This window comes from Anomaloglossus baeobatrachus, chromosome 9 (assembly GCF_048569485.1).
Source record: "Anomaloglossus baeobatrachus isolate aAnoBae1 chromosome 9, aAnoBae1.hap1, whole genome shotgun sequence".
Taxonomy (NCBI): Eukaryota; Metazoa; Chordata; class Amphibia; order Anura; family Aromobatidae; genus Anomaloglossus; species Anomaloglossus baeobatrachus.
In genome coordinates this window covers 30,184,870-30,204,531 of record NC_134361.1, presented here as the reverse complement: position 1 = coordinate 30,204,531, position 19,662 = coordinate 30,184,870, and the positions used below count along the sequence as shown (strand labels likewise).

Below are 19,662 nucleotides of genomic sequence, written 5' to 3'. Positions count from 1 at the left end.
GGACGTTACATATGAGATTGTGCCCTAAACCTGCACAAACAATAGTGCCAAGTGTCACCCATGGGTGGTGGTAGGGGGGACGTTACATATGCGATTGTGCCCTAAACCTGCACAAACAGTAGAGCCACATGTCACCCATGGGTGGTGGTAGGGGGGACGTTACATATGAGATTGTGCCCTAAACCTGCACAAACAATAGTGTTAAGTGTCACCCATGGGTGGTGTTAGGGGGGAACGTTACATATGAGATTGTGCCCTAAACCTGCACAAACAATAGTGCCACATGTCACCCATGGGTGGTGGTAGGGGGGACGTTACATATGAGATTGTGCCCTAAACCTGCACAAACAATAGTGCCACATGTCACCCATGGGTGGTGGTAGGGGGGACGTTACATATGAGATTGTGCCCTAAACCTGCACAAACAATAGTGCCAAGTGTCACCCATGGGTGGTGGTAGGGGGGACGTTACATATGCGATTGTGCCCTAAACCTGCACAAACAATAGTGCCACATGTCACCCATGGGTGGTGGTAGGGGGGACGTTACATATGAGATTGTGCCCTAAACCTGCACAAACAGTAGTGCCAAGTGTCACCCATGGGTGGTGGTAGGGGGGACGTTACATATGAGATTGTGCCCTAAACCTCCACAAACAATAGTGCCAAGTGTCACCCATGGGTGGTGGCGGGGGGACGTTACATATGAGATTGTGCCCTAAACCTCCACAAACAATAGTGCCAAGTATCACCCATGGGTGGTGGTGGGGGGAATTCATTACATATGACATCGAAACCTGCACAAACAATAGTGCTATATGGAGCCCACACAGCACCCGCATATGGTGCCAAATTAAAGAACTGCTCAGTATAATTTTTCCCCCAATACAGCTTCTGTATAATGGTTTTACTTTTACTATATAATGGACTGAGAAATGGAAAAATAAGCCATGAGGGGTGAAAAGGTTAAAAAAAAAATCACTTACCATTGTTTTTATTGGGGTTTCATATTGAGTATGAAAATGACACTGCAATATGATTCTCCGGGTCAGAATAATTACGGAAATACCAAACTAGGATAGTTTTTTATGTCATAGTTTTATTTTTATATTGATATTAGTTCTTTGAAAATGTATTCATACTCCGTGAACTTTTCCCCATTTTCCCTGTAGTCAGTACTTTGCAGGACCACCTTTCGCTACAACCACTGCTGCGAGTCTTTTGGGGGATGTCTCTCCTGCTTTGCACATCTAAAGGCTGTAATTTTTGCACCTTCTTCTTTGCACACTCACTCTCGCTCAGTGAGATTGGATGGAGACATCTGTGATCAGCAATTTTCAGTCTTGTCACTGATTCTCAATGTGATTTTGGTCTCAACTGTGACTGAGCCATTCGCACACACAATTATGCGTTCATCTATAGTATCCATCTACACTATCCATTGTAGCTCTGGCAGGATGTTTAATGTCATTCTTTCTGCTGAACGGTGAACTTACACCTCAGTCTCAAGACTTTTGTGGTCTGTAACATGTTTTCCGCAAGGATTTCCCAGTATTTAGCTTCATCCATCTTCCATTCAACTCTGACCAGCTCGCCTGCCCCCGCTGAAGAAAAGCTTCCTCACAGCAGGATGCTGCCTTCACTATGTGTGACGGTGGGGATGGTGTTTTCAGGATGATGTTCAGTGTTAGTTTTTTGTCACATATAGTGTTTTGCATTATCTCAAAAAGTTCTCTTTTGGACTCATCTGACTATACCACCTTCTTACATATGTTCACTGTGACCCCTACATGTCTTTTTACAAACTCCAAACAAGACTTCTTATGGCTTTCAAAAATATCTTTTTTCTGGCCCCTCTTCTATAAAGGCCAGAATAGTGGAGTATATGACAAATAGTTGTGCTTTGAGCAGGTTCTTCCACCTGAGCTGATGTGAAAATATTAACTGGTTTATTGTGGTAAATTCTGGTACACTGCCTTGGTGTAATTTTTGTGGAAAAGCTTTGTGTGGCATTATACCAGTAATGGGGCTGTGGCGCCCTGGACAAGCCAGGTCGTCACAGAACAACACCAACACACCCCACGCCCCGGTTAGGCACACCGAGGCCAGACATAAAACCCTTGTTGCCTTCCTCCAGGGGCTGATGTCTACACCAGGGGGTGGGCCAGGCGGTTGGTCCCGCCCACCGAGGAGTTCACAGTCCTGGAGGCGGGAAAAGGATTCAGTTAGAGATCAGTTTGGGAGAAGTGAAGTGGCAGTGGAGGAGACTGACCGTGTCTGGGTGTGTGGCCCGGGCACAAGCAGCAAGGTTGGCAGATGGTGGTGACCGTTTGCAGGAGAGGCTGATTAGAGTGAACAGTAAGGACCGGGGACGGGCGGTGGCCCGGCGGTACCGGATCGGAGAGCAAAGAGAAGCCAGCACCATTCGGCAGGGCCTACGGACCCCGACCAGGCTAGGAGTCGCCGTAAAACCGGTCAAATCCGTTAGTGAAGGGAACCTCCGGGGTTTCCCAGCAGCCAAGACCCGATTGAAGGCAACAGCTTAAACCGTAGAGGGAAACACAGTCACCGCCAAGGCTACAGTTCCCAGGGCCAGAGCCTGCGGGCAAAAGGGGCTCCTCCAGCACCCATCCAAGCTGGGGAGCGGGTTACCGGTGGGAACCCATTGGAACCGTATACACTACACAGGTGCAGGGAAAGGCAGTCACCATCAACCTGCCGGGAGGAGAAACACCGCAGCCGTCTGTGGGACCCGTCCATCCAGCCGTTTGTTTTACCGGAGACTTTGTGTTCATCATTGGCTGAGTGAGTACCACCGTGCCGTGCGGCACAGCGCTGCCCCCGCGACCCTGCACCTCACCAGGCCCTGTAACCCGCCTGCAACCATCCCTACCCCATCACCGGGCCCCGGGACAACCAACCCCCTACCCACGGAGGGGAGAACCAACATCCAAGCTGCTCCCTGTCACCACTCCCGGGATCCCCGTCCAGAGCAGCGGTGGTGTCACCAACCTCACCACAACCGTGGGTGGCGTCACGGACAATATCCCTAAACCACAAACATTCCCCCTTTCACTCACGGGCGAGGAACGCCGCTCGAGTCCCCGGGATCCGGCCCACCGCTCGAGCCACCACCGAGCAGCAGCAGTAGCAGTAGCCGGACCCGAGCAGTGGGTGAGCGCAGCGTCCCCTCCTCCACCCGCGCGACAGGGCTCTGGGTGTCACTACTGTGAGATGGTAGGGTGGTTGAAGCTCGATGGGGCTCGCAACCCTCTCTCATAGTTGAATGTGTCTCTAAAGGTCAGAAAGGTTATGGACCACAGGTCTAAGTGAACAGAGAGGAGGAGCAGAATGTAGCTGGCTGCATTGAGAAGAGCTGCTTTGGTGCTCTCTTCACTAAGGCAGGGTTAGGGTATGTGCACACTTATCCCTAGGTTCCCCAATGGCTGGAGGAGCTGGATCTAGCCAGTGATAAGCCAACAGCTTTCTGACCTGATATATGAGACATGAAATACCCAGCACCACCGATCAGCTCAAGTCTGAACCTTCGTCCAGAAGACCCAGTACACATGTACCTGAGTTTGGCTGCAGCCGTATTCTAAATACTTTAAGGCCAATATTGCCTTCCAATATACCTCGATGTTTCCGCAGCACACCATGTGCAGTAAGTTGGGATTCTCCCACCCACACCTGAGGCAGAGATCATCTGTCAGAATCCCCATCTTGTGTAACAGACTGGGCATCCTTTACACTCTGTGAAGCAAAAAACACTTGTGAAAGCTGTTGACTTTCGGAGACAGCTGGAGTCTGAGATAGGACATCCACCCATTGGTCACCATCATAGGGTCCAAGTCCCTCTCTCACTTCTCTCTACAGTGGGAATTTATTAAGATAGCCAAAGAACATGCAAATTATACCATTGGAGTATTCAGACATTCAGAGGTCAGCAAGTCAGTGAGGGTGTGATTTTATTCTAGTATGATACCCACTTGAAGTGTCTGTGTCTTGAGGGCATGTCTAAAGTGGGCTTTACACGCAACAACATCGCTAACGAGATGTTGGATGGGATGGGGATGGGGTGTCAATTTGTGACGCACATCCGGCCTCGTTAGCATTGTCATTGCTTGTGAAACGCAGGAACAACCGTTAACGATCAAAATTACTTACCTAATCGTTGATTGTTGACCAGTCGTTCCTATCCCGATTATCGTTGCTCTTGCAGGACGCAGGTTGTTCGTCATTTCTGCGGCCGAACACATCGCTATGTGTGACACCGCAGGAACAAGGAACATCACCGTACCTGCGGCCGCCCGCAATGAGGAAGCAAGGAGGTGGGCGGGTTGTTCAGCCCGCTCATCTCTGCCCCTCCGCTTCTATTGGGCGGCTGCTAAGTGACGCTGCTGTGACGCCGAACGAAGCGCCCCCTTAGAAAGGAGGCAGTTCACCAGCCACAGCGACATCGCTAGGCAGGTAAGAATGTGTGACGGGTGTAAGTGATGTTGTGCGCCACGGGCAGTGATTTGCCTGTAGCGCACAACCGACGGGGACGGGTGCTTTCACCAGCGACATCGCTAGCGATGTCGCTGTGTGTAAAGCCCGCTTTAGTTGTAAGTATTGCTAAAAGGAACTGGTCGGTATGCCAAATCCAGTTTGAAGTCGAGCAAGGCTCTTAAGTGTATTATTATGTAGTATCTGAGAGAGCAAATGCACCCCCCTACACACCTACATTCTCCAGCCCTGAAGCTTCCGCAACTTTGGTATTCCTTGGTTATTGTATAGGGGACAGTATTCCAGAGATTCCTACCAACTCCCTTGGTTCCTCTTCTGATTTATAAATTTACTGTGATGACAGACATTTATCATGCCACAAATGACAAATCAGGAGAATCGCTGGGATTCCAGCATATATGAGGCAGTTCGAAAAGCTCCTGTCCAACAACCACAGACTATTGACATGGCCACTGGATCAGGGTCCTGAGAAGTAATACACTCATCTTTGGTGATAACTTGATTGGTTGATGGTCTTACTTTTCAGACCCACACACAATGCTCCATTTTAATGAGAAATGCTAGCCACTACTTTTGGAAAGTGGTAGAGGTCTCAATGAATGGACAGCCACAAATCTAGCAATTATCACTTATCCTGTAGATAGATAATAATTTGTACTAATTGGAATACCCCTTTGAACAGATTGTCAAAACTTAATCTCAAATAGCTTAGAGCAGGGGTGGAGAACCTCAGATGAAGTTTTCTGCAGCCCACAGGCAGATACCTGGGGCCACAGTGCTCGGGCCGACCACTGCGTCTTGCCAGCCGTCAGTGATTAAAATCCCCATGTGCTCTGCAAGAACGCACATTCCGAAGTCACATTTGCAAGTGACCCACCATAGTCTCCACATTGCATCACCCGGGTAGGCTGCATGTATTTCTATGCAGCTGAGACGCTCCTGTTCGGAGAGTGTGCAGCCGTGCCAGGTGATGCGATGTCAGACTAGTGCAAGTCACTCGCAACTGTGACTCTGGCGGTGAAGTGTTCATTACTGAACACTGCATGAGCGTACCATTGGGCCCTCACACTGAATAGTGCCAGCGTCATCATTTATTTTTCAACAGGACTATGACCCCAAACACACCTCCAGGCTGTGTAAGGGCTATTTGACTTAGAATGAGAGTGATTGGGTGCTACACTAGATGACCTGGCCTCCACAGTCACCAGACCTGAACCCAATCGAGATGGTTTGGGGTGAGCTGGACCGCAGAGTGAAGGCAAAAGGGCCAACAAGTGCTAAGCATCTCTGGGAACTCCTTCAAGACTTTTGGAAGACCATTTTCGGTGACTACCTCTTGAAGCTCATCAAGAGAATACCAAGAGTGTGCAAAGCAGTAATCAAAAGGTGGCTACTTTGAAGAACCTAGAATATAAGACATATTTTCAGTTGTTTCCCACTTTTTTGTTAAGTATTTCATTCCACATGTGTTATGTCATTGTTCACCTCCCCGTCCACATGGCTAGGGGGCGGAGCCTTCTCCCGGGCCTCATTTCCGGAGTCTGGATGCCTTAAAAGCTGACATTTCCAGTGTACCAGCACCGGCTATAAGTTTAGCACTGCTTTGCCTGTGATTGCTGGTCCTGTGAGTGATATCCTGATCCGTCTGTTCCTGTATCCCCGTGCCCTTGTCTATGTTCCATCCCCTGGTGGTCCCTCCAGTCTTCTGTCTCCTCTCCTACCTCCCCACTCGGTTGCTTCCTCTGGTACTGACCTCGGCCTAGCTTTGACTCTGCTTTTGCTCGTTCCTCTGGTCCTGCTTCTGCCCATACTGTGTTTGACCCAGCCTGCCTGACTATTCCTCGCATACCCCGTAGCTCTGCTTCCCAGCTGTGCTGTGAGGCAGTATACGAGAACACTGTGTATTTACTTCCTGGTTCTCGTTGCTCTGTGTAGTGTCTTCTGCTGCAGAGCTCCGGCTCCCCCAGGTGGCAGCTTGACATGGTAATTCATAGTTTTGATGCCTTCAATGTGAATCTACAATTTTCAGAGTCATGAAAATAAAGAAAACTCTTTGAATGAGAAGGTGTGTCCCAACCTTTGGTCTGTGCTGTATATGCCCCAGCCACTCCTGTTATGTGTATGCCCTCAGCCCCTCCAGTAATGTATATGCCCCCATCCCCTCCTGTGATCTATATGCCCCAGCGTCTCCTTTGACTTGTATACTCCCAGCGTCTCCTGTGATGTGTATGCTCCCAGCATCTTCTGTGATATGTATGCCTTAGCCCTCCTGTGATATATATATCACAGTAGGGACTGGGGTTTATACATCACAGGAGACGCTGGGGTATATACATCACAGGAGTTACTGGGGGCATACACCTCATTGGAGACGCTGGGGCATATACATCAAAGGAGGGGCTGGGGCATATACAGTCATACGAAAAAGTTTGGGCACCCCTATTAATGTTAACCTTTTTTCTTTATAACAATTTAGGTTTTTGCAACAACTATTTCAGTTTCATATATCTAATAACTGATGGACTGAGTAATATTTCCAGATTGAAATGAGGTATTTTGTAATAACAGAAAATGTGCAATCTGCATTTAAACAAAATTTGACCGGTGCAAAAGTATGGGCACCTCAACATAAAAGTAACATTAATATTTTGTAGATCCTCCTTTTGCAAAAATAAGAGCCTCTAGTCGCTTCCTGTAGCTTTTAATGAGTTCCTGGATCCTGGATGAAGGTAGATTTAACCATTCCTGTTTACAAAACAATTCCAGTTCAGTTAAGTTTGATGGTCGCCGAGCATGGACAGCACGCTTCAAATCATCCCACAGATGTTCAATGATATTCAGGTCTGGGGACTAGTATGGCCATTCCAGAACATTATTATTATTATTATTATTATTATTTATTATTATAGCGCCATTTATTCCATGGCGCTTTACAAGTGAAAGAGGGTATACGTACAACAATCATTAACGGTACAAGACAGACTGGTATAGGAGGAGAGAGGACCCTGCCCGCGAGGGCTCACAGTCTACAGGGAATGGGTGATGGTACAATAGGTGAGGACAGAGCTGGTTGCGCAGTGGTCTACTGGGCTGGGGGCTATTGTAGGTTGTAGGCTTGTTGGAAGAGGTGGGTCTTGAGGTTCCTCTTGAAGCTTTCCACGGTCGTGGAGAGTCTGATGTGCTGAGGTAGAGCATTCCAGAGTATGGGGGATGCACGGGAGAAATCTTGTACACGATTGTGGGAAGAGGAGATAAGAGAGGAGCAGAGAAGGAGATCTTGTGAGGATCTAAGGTTGCGTGCAGGTAGGTACTGGGAGACTAGGTCACAGATGTAGGGAGGAGACAGGTTGTGCATGGCTTTGTATGTCATGGTTAATGTTTTGAACTGGAGTCGTTGGGCGATGGGAAGCCAGTGAAGGGATTGGCAGAGTGGCGAGGCTGGGGAGTAGCGAGGGGAGAGGTGGATTAAGCGGGCTGCAGAGTTTAGGATAGATTGGAGGGGTGCAAGAGTGTTGGAAGGGAGGCCAGAGAGCAGGAGGTTGCAGTAGTCGAGGCGGGAGATGATGAGGGCATGCACTAATGTTTTTGCAGATTCTTGGTTAAGAAAAGCACGGATCCGGGAGATATTTTTGAGTTGTAATCGGCATGAGGTGAAGAGGGCTTGGATGTGTGGCTTGAAGGATAGAGCAGAGTCGAGGGTCACTCCAAGGCAACGAGCTTGTGAGACTGGGGTGAGTGAGCAACCATCAAGTGTGATGGAAAGGCTTGTTGGAGGAGATGAATGAGGAGGAGGAAAGACATTGTAATTGTTCCTCTGCATGAATGTCTGAGTAAATTTGGAGCGGTGTTTTGGATCATTGTCTTGCTGAAATATCCATCCCCTGCATAACTTCAACTTCGTCACTGATTCTTGCACATTATTGTCAAGAATCTGCTGATACTGAGTTGAATCCATGCGACCCTCAACTTTAACAAGATTTCCGGTGTCGGCATTGGCCACACAGCCCCAAAGCATGATGGAACCTCCACCAAATTTTACTGTGGGTAGCAAGTGCTTTTCTTGGAATGCCGTGTTTTTTTTGCCTCCATGCATAACTCAATCTTTGTTTCATCAGTCCACAGGACCTTCTTCCAAAATGTAATTAGCTTGCCCAAATGTGCTTTTGCATACCTCAGGCGACTCTGTTTGTGGTGTGCTTGCAGAAACGGCTTCTCTCACATCACTCTCCCATACAGCTTCTCCTTGTGCAACGTGCACTGTATTGTTGACCGATGCACATTGACACCATCTGCAGCAAGATGATGCTGCAGGTCTTTGGAGGTGGTCTGTGGATTGTCCTTGACTGTTTTCACCATTCTTCTTCTCTGCCTTTCTGATATTTTTCTTGGCCTGCCACTTCTGGGCTTAACAAGAACTGTACCTGTGTTCTTCCATTTCCTTACTATGTTCCTCACAGTGGAAACTGACAGTTTAAATCTCTGAGACAACTTTTTGTATCCTTCCCCTGAACAACTATGTTGAATAATCTTTGTTTTCAGATCATTTGAGAGTTGTTTTGAGGAGCCCATGATGCCACTCTTCATAGGAGATTCAAATAGGAGAACAACTTGCAAGTGGCCACCTTAAATACCTTTTCTCATGATTGGATACACCTGCCTATGAAGCTCAAAGCTCAATGAGGTTACAAAACCAATTTAGTGCTTCAGTAAGTCAGTAAAAAGTAGTTAGGAGTATTCAAGAAATTGATAAGGGTGCCCATACTTATGCACCTGTCAAATTTTGTTTAAATGCGGATTGCACATTTTCTGTTAGTACAATAAACCTCATTTCAATCCATAAATATTACTTAGTCTATCAGTTATTAGATATATGAAACAGAAATAGCTGATGCAAAACCCCAATTTGTTATAAAGAAAAAAGGTTAACATTAATAGGGGTGCCCAAACCTTTTCATATGACTGTACATCACGTTGGAGATGCGGGTGGCATATACATCAGAGGAGGGGATCAGGCAAATACATCACATTGGAAATTATAAGGCATATACATCACAGTGGAGAATCTGGGGGCATACACATCACAGGAGGGGCTGGGGGCATATACATCACAGAGGGGTATGGGCCATATACATTACAAGAGAGGCTTACGCATATATATTTCCCCAGCCCCTCGCGTGATGCATGTGCCCCAATGTCTCCTGTGATGTATTTACAGCAATTCCAGTGTCTGTTATGTGATATATATGATTTACCAATCTTATCAAGAGATGACTGTGTTCAATACAGAGACAAAAGTGGAAAAGTAGTTCTGAAAAGCAATGTTACGTGATCAATATCACCGAAAATTAATCATTGCACCAAAGAGAAGCAGCTCCAGCCACCACAGTAGGGATGAGTGAATTACTTGGTCAAATATAGGCAGGTAATTTTCACATTGATAATTTTATGCGGCCCCCGAAGGTTGTTAGAAATTTACAAATAGCCCCCGGCAGTAATAAGGTTCACCACCTCTGGTTTAGAGGCTTGATCTCCTTAAAAATTTTGAAACTATCCTTAATTTATGCTAGTCATTCCAGCACCGCCTCTCTGCTACTCCCCGACTATCATCGTTCACATGACTGTAGCAATGATGCACTCATGGCAAAGCTGCAGTCAATCACTTGGCCAAACAGTTCTGGTCCATCAAGTTAGGTATGATTACAACGCCAAGTGATTGGTTGCAGCCTTCATGACATGCTGTAAAAGAGACATTAACGTTGCAACAAAGCCAAATAATGAGCAGTGGAGCGACATCACTGAAGCAACAATGGGTAAGGAAGGATAATTTTGTCATTTTTAAAGGTGAGAATATTTTTGGGCTATTAAATTTTATAATTGAAGAACCCCTTTAAAGGCTGCTTTACACGTGTCGATTTATCGTGCGTTCGCATGAGCGATCTCACCCGCCCCCATCGTTTGTGCGGCACGGGCAATTTGTTGCCCGTCTCGCACAAAGTTGTAAACACCCATCACACGTACTTACCTTCCAAACGACCTTGCTGTGGGCAGCGAACATCCTCTTCCTGAAGGGGGAGGGACGTTCGGCGTCACAGCGACGTCACACAGCCGGCGGCCAATAGAAGCGGAGGGGCGGAGATGAGCGGGATGTAAACATCCTGCCCACCTCCTTCCTTCCGCATAACCGGCGGGTGCAGGTAAGCTGCAGTTCATCGTTCCCGGGGTGTCACACGTAGCGATGTGTGCTGCCTCGGGAACGATGAACAACCGGAGCACAGAAGGACGTTCGATTTTTTTGAAAATGAGCGACGTGTCAACGAGCAACGATAAGGTGAGTATTTTTGCTCGTTCACAGTCGCTCATTTGTGTTACACGCTATGATATGTCAAACAAGGCCGGATGTGCGTCACTAACGACGTGACCCCGACGACATATCGTTAGATATATTGTAGCGTGTAAAGCGGCCTTTAGTCTTATTTGAATTCATTTGTTAATGTGAATCAATCATTAATTATTCTTATTGCTTTTTACAGGAAAAAATTATGTTGTCAAGGGTAAATCAATATCCAATCATCATAATTGTCCTATTTTTCTCCATATTTTTTGTTTCATATAATTGGAAGCACATTAGCCTGAATTTCCAATGGCCTAAATGTCAACAGTCAACAGTAATGCTAAATAAGGAAGTTCAAAATGTGACATCTACAAAGCCATCAAGTCTTCCACCACCAAAACAGACTCTTCTCCTGGTTTGGAATTGGCCATGGGGTGCTCACTTTCCATTAGATAAGTGTGAGACTGAGTTTGGGATTTCGGGGTGTAAGCTATCCACAGAAAGAGGTCTGTATAGTGTGGCCGATGCCGTCATCATCCACCATGCAGATATTAGGGGAAATACATACTCATTACCCCAGCAACCAAGAAATCTTGATCAACGATGGGTCTGGCTCAACATGGAGCCACCACTAATTATCTCCAACCTGGACATTCTGGATAATTTGTTCAACATGACGATGACTTTTCGTCACGATTCGGATATTTATACTCCATCTGGTCATATCGAAGCATTGAGAGACACTCAAAACTTTACTATTCCAGCAAAATCCAAGTTGGTATCTTGGGTGGTCAGTAAATGGTATCCTGGTATTCGTCGTATAGCTTATTATGAGGAGCTGAGGAAACACATATCTATTGATGTTTATGGGGCCAAACATAAGCGATTGGACAAAGAGGATTTTCAATCGACGATAGCCCAGTACAAATTCTACTTGGCGTTTGAGAACTCCAACTACCCAGATTACATTACGGAGAAACTATGGGTGAATGCTCTGGGCTCAGGGGTAGTGCCAGTTGTACTGGGAACCTCTCGCGAAAATTACGAACGATTTGTTCCCAGAGATGCTTTCATACATGTTGATGACTTCCCAACTGCAAAGGAACTGGCTGCCTACCTTCTTGAATTGGACAAGGATGATGAGAAATATAGGAAGTATTTCAATTGGAGATCACGATATAGGGTGTGTCCGCGGAAGGGATGGCCGCAAGCTTATTGTAAAGCCTGTGAAATTATAAAGCAGGGTCCAAGGTATCAAGTCACTCGTAGTGTGGCAAAGTGGTTTATTGATGTCTAATAAAGAGGGAATTTTTTAGTATTAAAGGAGCACTTCCACTTCCAGGGACAGAACACCTTTCCACAAGCTCTGCAATAGACATACCATAGTTCTTGATACTTACCACATAGTTTATAGCCAACATTTGGACCTGCCTATGATGCTCCAGTAATTTGACTATGACTCAGTTCACATTTGCACTCAGGTTTTGGCTACAAAAGGAAACAAAGTGCAGACCTGTTGAACAACGGGCACCAGTGCCTCCATATTGACCCTTTCCATCAATAATGGGTGTGTTGGATTCAATATGGTGTCCATAGTATTGATGGTGAGGAAAGTGCCCGACTGCCTGCATCATGACCATGGGTGTAGATAAAGGTGTCATGGAAGTCTTGAGTCTGCCATTTTTTGTCCTGCTATGAAGCCCTGCCACAGTCTTTCAATACTTCATTGCAATACTTCCTCATATTAAGCAAAAAATGTATTTGCTAATTACAAGGAAGCGTTATAGTGTGTTGTACAATGTTCATGTAATCAAGCGACTGCAAGTTCAATATTCATACATAATAAATGTAAACATTTGCAACTTTTTTATAATACAAAAAACACAAGATAAAATTGCCCTTTTATTATTTTTTAAAGTAAAAAAGTGTAAAATGAACACATTTGGTATTGTCTTGCCTGTAGAAGTCCATACCTTGAAAATAAAAAAAATAAATATATTTATCTAGAAATAATTGCCTGTGGATTGAAGGGATTTTACCAAAACTACAGCACACAGCCCTGTAAGTGACAGATCACTGGAATCAGGGTCTCTTCAACGTCATCATTCTGCTCTTATGTACCTAAAACCTGTTATACTCCCCTAGAGTTGGATACTGTCCAAGTGTTCCCCATCAGACCCCATTGTTCCTGCTCCCTCTGACCTTCATGTACAGTCGGCTCTCCTATGTACCCATGTTCTTTATAGGGAACTCACCTCCAGGCCCGTACTTTTGCTACGTCCACAGCTTTGAGTTTCGGGTAGTTTTAGGCGCTGTTCAGATCAGGGCATTCCATCTGTCTAAAGAGGTGGAAGTCCTAAATGGTCCTATATGTGGTTTTTGGTTCAGTCCATTCCCATACAGCCTGCTGGAGTGGGGGTTAGCGCTTCCCAACATGTTTCTCGCGTGTGCACTCGCTGAGCTCCAACTGTACTCTGACTAAACTGTGAGGTAATGGTAGTTACGGTAGTTCACTAAGACTCCTCCACCCACCAGGCTATTCTGCCCAGTAACAAAGCCTGTGGGGAGTTTAATTCTGGATGCACCAGTGTATGCCGCTCCGGACACGAGCGGCTCAGGTGCATAGAAATACATGCAACCGCCGGCTTCTGTCAGGAGAGTGTGCAACCATACCGGGAGATGCGATGCCAGACTCACACCAGTCTCTCGCAAGTGTGACTCCGGCCTTAACAGTAGTTTACATTGTTTTTATGAGGTAAGTGGCATACACTGGTACATCCAGAGGGCATCCATTAGATGTGCCAATTCTGGCGCTTTGCCTGTCTCTTCCCGAATTCCCTGATGCGGTGGCAAACAGTGCAATGGTTTTGGGGTTGATGTTAGCTGTGAATCAACTTTCAGTCTGTCCAGGACCTTCTAAGTGCACCACACCATTTAAAAGTGGACATTGGTGTTACATAATTGTTAAGATGCTCCATGATGGTCTTTCGATCCCCCTCAGAATGTCCACCCTATGAGTACAGTGCTGGTGCTCACATATGTTCACTAACTCAGCTCAACCACTCGGGGCCTCTTGTACTCGGGCGATGGACTGATTCCTACTATTATACATGCTATCCAATAAAAATCAATGCACAAGAAGTGGCTTGTTCCCACCAGCACCAGCGCAACATCACATATTTCTATGTGATTGTAGGGGTTTCCATCTGTGGAGTAGGTTCAGCTACTGCTAAGCTCTCTCCAGATGTGGCAGATATCGGCTAGTTTTCATGGCTGGCATCTGTCTTTATCAGCCATAGCCAGAGCTCAGCTTTCAATCTCTGACAGCAACATTTAAATGAAATGCGCTCCTGTGCTCGTGCACACCGGCTCCCATCGGTCACCACCTGGGTTCAAATCCCTTAAAGTGACTTACAAATAAGTGAAATAGTTTTTTACATTTTTAAAAAAATAAAAAAATTGAATCCTCTTCCTTTTCCCCTATTCAAAATAAAGAAATTAAAGAAATGGGAAAAAAAAAATAACCATTTGGTGTACTGTAACATTCATAAAATTAATTATCATTAAAAGTGTCAGCTCATCAGTCAAGAAAAAAGCCCACCCCAGCTCAAAAAACGGAAAAATAAAAATGTTACGGTTCTAGCGCTCGGGGGAAAAGATGAGAGGACTCGGAGACAATATCAAGTTCAAACCAAATTGAGATTTATTAGGAGTTAAGAAAATAACTTGTCTCCCAACTAGATGCTGCAATCAGTAGATAAGGTCCACTTTTAGTTTGTTTTATTTTTTCAAATTTTTTTTTACATTTTTTATTGATTTTACTAGGCCCCTTAGGGGACTTTATGAATGCACTATTTGTTCACTTCTGTTGATCTCCTGTGAGTGCCGCTGCACTGACAGCCTATACAGGAAGTGTCATGACAGTGACAGGTGTCCATCAGCTGACCTCACATTGTCATGACAATCCATTGGTGCTTCGCTATTGCGTCACAGGGCTGCCAATGGTGGCGGGGGACAGTGTGATCCCTACCGGAGCACATTAATTCATGCTGTAAGAGTTTGACAGCACAATTGAAGGTGTTAACAGTTGCGGGTGGATCAGAGATCCACCCCTGCCAGTTATCTATACATGTCTGCTGATCAGATCAGTAGGCATGTGCGGAGACACATGTGGGCTTGTTGCGCGAGACCACAACAAAGGGAGGGAGACCTAGAATGTATTTTTATATTGATGAGAAATATTTTTTTTTTTTGTGCCTAAAATACAAAAGCAATGTGTCATCTTTAACTTTATGCCTTTTAGAGATCATTTCATCTTAAACTTCACAATAACAGCAATTTTTACCAGGGGTGTTCAAACTTTTTTTATGCCACTGTAGATTTTTTATGTAGCAGGAACAGAAGCAAGGCTTACAGACGTAAGGCTAGCATCCCTGCCTACAGGCATCTAATACACTATCCTTATTCCAACAGGTTGCACCACACTAAATGTAGCTCTAAGCAGTATTGTTAGAAAATTTCTGTTTCACGTAGAAGCAGCACCAACTGCAAGGTCTGTCAGGCTAGAATCCCTGTCTACAGGTCTCAGATACACAATTCCTACTCCAGAAGCTGACCCGACACTAATTGTAGACTAATGCCGGTGTCACACGGTATGATCTATCGTGCGATTGCACGCGAGATCGTACTCGCCCCCGTCGTTTGTGCGTCACGGGCAATTAGTTGCCAGTGGCGCACAAAGTCGTTAACCCCCCGTCACACGTACTTACCTCCCGGACTACGTCGCTGTGGGTGGTGAACATCCTCTTCCTGAAGGGGGAAGGACGTTCGGCGTCACAGCAACGTCAGACAGCGGCCGGCCAATAGAAGCCGAGGGGCAAAGATGAGCGGGACGTAACATCCCGCCCACCTCCTTCCTTCCGCATTGCCGGCGGGATGCAGGTAAGCTGTGTTCGTCATTCCCGAGGTGTCACACGGAGCCACATGTGCTGCCTCGGGAACGATGAACAACCGGAGCACAGAAGGAGGACCAACAGTTTGAAAATGAACAATGTGTCAACGAGCAATGATAAGGTGAGTATTTTTGCTTGTTCAAAGTCGTTCGGTGGCGTCACACGGTACGATATATCACACGATGACGGATGTGCGTCACTAACGACGTGACCCCGACGACATATCGCCCAATATATCGTACCGTGTGACGCCGGCATTAGAGCGTTATTAGTATAGAATACAATAGATTTCAATTAGCCCTGAAACGGACTGTTGATTTAATGCTACACCAGCAGATACTGACACTGTACCTTCTCCAGCAGAACCTCTCCCTACACTGTTTCAGGGAGCAGTGTGGCAACTATGACATCTATGGGACTTATATAGACCCCATGACACAATGCGGCCAGCAAATGCTAGTAATGCCAGTAGCCAACGAAGCTACGGTAGCCAACACGGCATTACCTTGATAGACAGGCAAACAATGCATGTTTAGTGGTTAAAAAAAACAACGAAACATGCGGAGTGGGGACTCGAGCATGGCGCCAGAGCACCAGAATACTCGATCAAGTACAGAGTAGTGCCAAGCACGATCGCTCATCACTAATTGTAAACCTTAGTAATGTATAAAGAGACACGGCACTTCTTAAGGAGGTATGTGTGCTCTAGTAGAATCCAACTACGTATACCAAGATAAATAGGCTATGCACTCCAATTTTGATGCAATTGATTGTTTTATTCTTTAACAGCCAAAAGTTCAAATGATCACAGATGTTTCGGTCATAACATTGACCTTCGTCAGTAGGAACTAGCTGTGTTTGAAATATGGAATAAGTGTAGCCAACCAGTAACAAATATATAATAAAAAAAATGAAGAAGTAGAAGTACGATGGTACTGAAAATGAGCCACTGATGGTACCTGGTGTGAACCAAGGAAAGGGGAATGGAGGTCAACAGACTAACAAAGTCTGAAAATAAAATCAAAGATAAAGTGACCTCAAGTAGATAAGAAAGCCGCTGATCAATGTTAGTCACTAGAAATGGTCAGGTAACCGCAGGGGCCAAGTGCTGGAAAAACAGAGGCACACGCGGTATCCACCATACACCAGCGGTAGACACCGCGTATGCCTCTGTTTTCACCTTTCCATTCCCCTTTCCTTGGTTCACACCAGGTACCATCAGTGGTTCTCAGTTTCAGTACCATCGTACTTCTACTTCATTTTTTCATCATATACAGTACAGACCAAAAGTTTGGACACACCTTCTCATCTCTAGAACAACTGTTAAGAGGAGACTTTGTGCAGCAGCCTTCATGGTAAAATAGCTGCTAGGAAACCACTGCTAAGGACAGGCAACAAGCAGAAGAGACTTGTTTGGGCTAAAGAACACAAGGAATGGACCAGTGGAAATCTGTGCTTTGGTCTGATGAGTCCAAATTTGAGTTCTTTGGATCCAACCACCATGTCTTTGTAGAAAAGGTGAACGGATGGACTCTACATGGCTGGTTCCCACCGTGAAGCATGGAGGAGGAGGTGTTATGGTGTGGGGGTGCTTTGCTGGTGACACTGTTGGGGATTTATTCAAAATTGAAGGCATAGAGAGCAAGCATGCCTACCACAGTATCTTGCAGTGGCATGCTATTCCATCCGGTTTACGTTTAGTTATTATTATTATTATTATTTATTAGTATAGCGCCATTTATTCTATGGCGCTTTACAAGTGAAAGAGGGTATAAGTACAACAATCATTAACAGTACAAAACAGACTGGTATAGGAGGAGAGAGGACCCTGCCCGCGAGGGCTCACAATCTACAGGGAATGGGTGATGGTACAATAGGTGAGGTGTTTAGTTGGACCATGATTTATTTTTCAACAGGACAATGACCCCCAAACACAAGTCACTCACTACTGTGACTCTGGCGCTGAAGTGTTCATTACTGAACACTACATGAGCGTACCATTGGGCCCTCACACTGGACAGGGCCAGCGTCATCATTTATTTTTCAACAGGACTATGACCCCAAACACACCTCCAGGCTGTGTAAGGGCTATTTGACCAAGAAGGAGAGTGATGGGGTGCTACGCCAGATGACCTGGCCTCCACAGTCACCAAACCTGAACCCGATCGAGATGGTTTGGGGTGAGCTGGACCACAGAGTGAAGGCAAAAGGGCCAAAAAAGTGCTAAGCATCTCTGGGAACTCCTTCAAGACTGTTGGAAAACCATTTCCGGTGACTACCTCTTGAAGCTCATCAAGAGAATGCCAAGAGTGAGCAAAGCAGTAATCAAAGCAAAAGGTGGCTACTTTGAAGAACCTAGAATATAAGACATATTTTCAGTTTTTTCACACTTTTTTAAGTATTTCATTCCACATGTTTTATTTAATAGTTTTGATGCCTTCAATGTGAATCTACAATTTTCAGAGTCCTGAAAATAAAGAAAACTCTTTGAATGAGAAGGTGTGTCCAAACTTTTGGTCTGTACTGTATTTGTTACCGGTTGGCTACACTTTTTTACATATTAATTGTAAACCTTAGCCTGGAGTTGTCAAAAGTGAAAACTCATTCCCTTTCCACTCACTTTGTCACCATCACAACATAGCATAAATATATGGTTGAGAAAATAAATATATTCTTGTGTTTGTGTTCCTCATTCTTCATAATTCAGTTGATTTTCTGTGGGTAGTACAAGATGACCTTCTTTTGTTATACTTCAATAGAAGTCAAAAATCCGGAACGAACTGCAGAATTTATTTTTCTATTACAGTTAGGTCCAGAAATCTTTGGACAGTGACACAATTTTGGCGAGTTGGGCTCTGCATGCCACCACATTGGATTTGAAATGAAACCTCTACAACAGAATTCAAGTGCAGATTGTAACGTTTAATTTGAAGGTTTCAACAAAAATATCTGATAGAAATTGTAGGAATTGTCACATTTCTTTACAAACACTCCACATTTTAGGAGGTCAAAAGTAATTGGACAAATAAACCAAACCCAAACAAAATATTTTTATTTTCAATATTTTGTTGCGAATCCTTTGGAGGCAATCACTGCCTTAAGTCTGGAACCCATGGACATCACCAAACGCTGGGTTTCCTCCTTCTTAATGCTTTGCCAGGCCTTTACAGCCGCAGCCTTCAGGTCTTGCTTGTTTGTGGGTCTTTCCGTCTTAAGTCTGGATTTGAGCAAGTGAAATGCATGCTCAATTGGGTTAAGATCTGGTGATTGACTTGGCCATTGCAGAATGTTCCACTTTTTAGCACTCATGAACTCCTGGGTAGCTTTGGCTGTATGCTTTGGGTCATTGTCCATCTGTACTATGAAGCGCCGTCCGATCAACTTTGCGGCATTTGGCTGAATCTGGGCTGAAAGTATATCCCGGTACACTTCAGAATTCATCCGGCTACTCTTGTCTGCTGTTATGTCATCAATAAACACAAGTGACCCAGTGCCATTGAAAGCCATGCATGCCCATGCCATCACGTTGCCTCCACCATGTTTTACAGAGGATGTGGTGTGCCTTGGATCATGTGCCGTTCCCTTTCTTCTCCAAACTTTTTTCTTCCCATCATTCTGGTACAGGTTGATCTTTGTCTCATCTGTCCATAGAATACTTTTCCAGAACTGAGCTGGCTTCATGAGGTGTTTTTCAGCAAATGTAACTCTGGCCTGTCTATTTTTGGAATTGATGAATGGTTTGCATCTAGATGTGAACCCTTTGTATTTACTTTCATGGAGTCTTCTCTTTACTGTTGACTTAGAGACAGATACACCTACTTCACTGAGAGTGTTCTGGACTTCAGTTGATGTTGTGAACGGGTTCTTCTTC

The 19,662-nt window shown here is 45.3% G+C and overlaps 2 protein-coding genes across 2 annotated transcripts in view; one reads left to right on the top strand and one right to left on the bottom strand.

Annotated features, from left to right (window-relative positions):
• LOC142250999 (3-galactosyl-N-acetylglucosaminide 4-alpha-L-fucosyltransferase FUT3-like) overlaps positions 1–19,662 on the bottom strand; it is a 108,869-nt gene that overhangs the window by 40,632 nt on the left and 48,575 nt on the right. The gene's annotated exons all lie outside the window — the stretch shown is intronic.
• LOC142250372 (3-galactosyl-N-acetylglucosaminide 4-alpha-L-fucosyltransferase FUT3-like) lies at positions 11,158–12,264 on the top strand. Its single transcript, XM_075322526.1, has one exon. It carries the CDS (start codon positions 11,177–11,179, stop codon positions 12,134–12,136), a length of 960 nt encoding a protein of 319 aa, XP_075178641.1. The 5' UTR covers positions 11,158–11,176; the 3' UTR covers positions 12,137–12,264.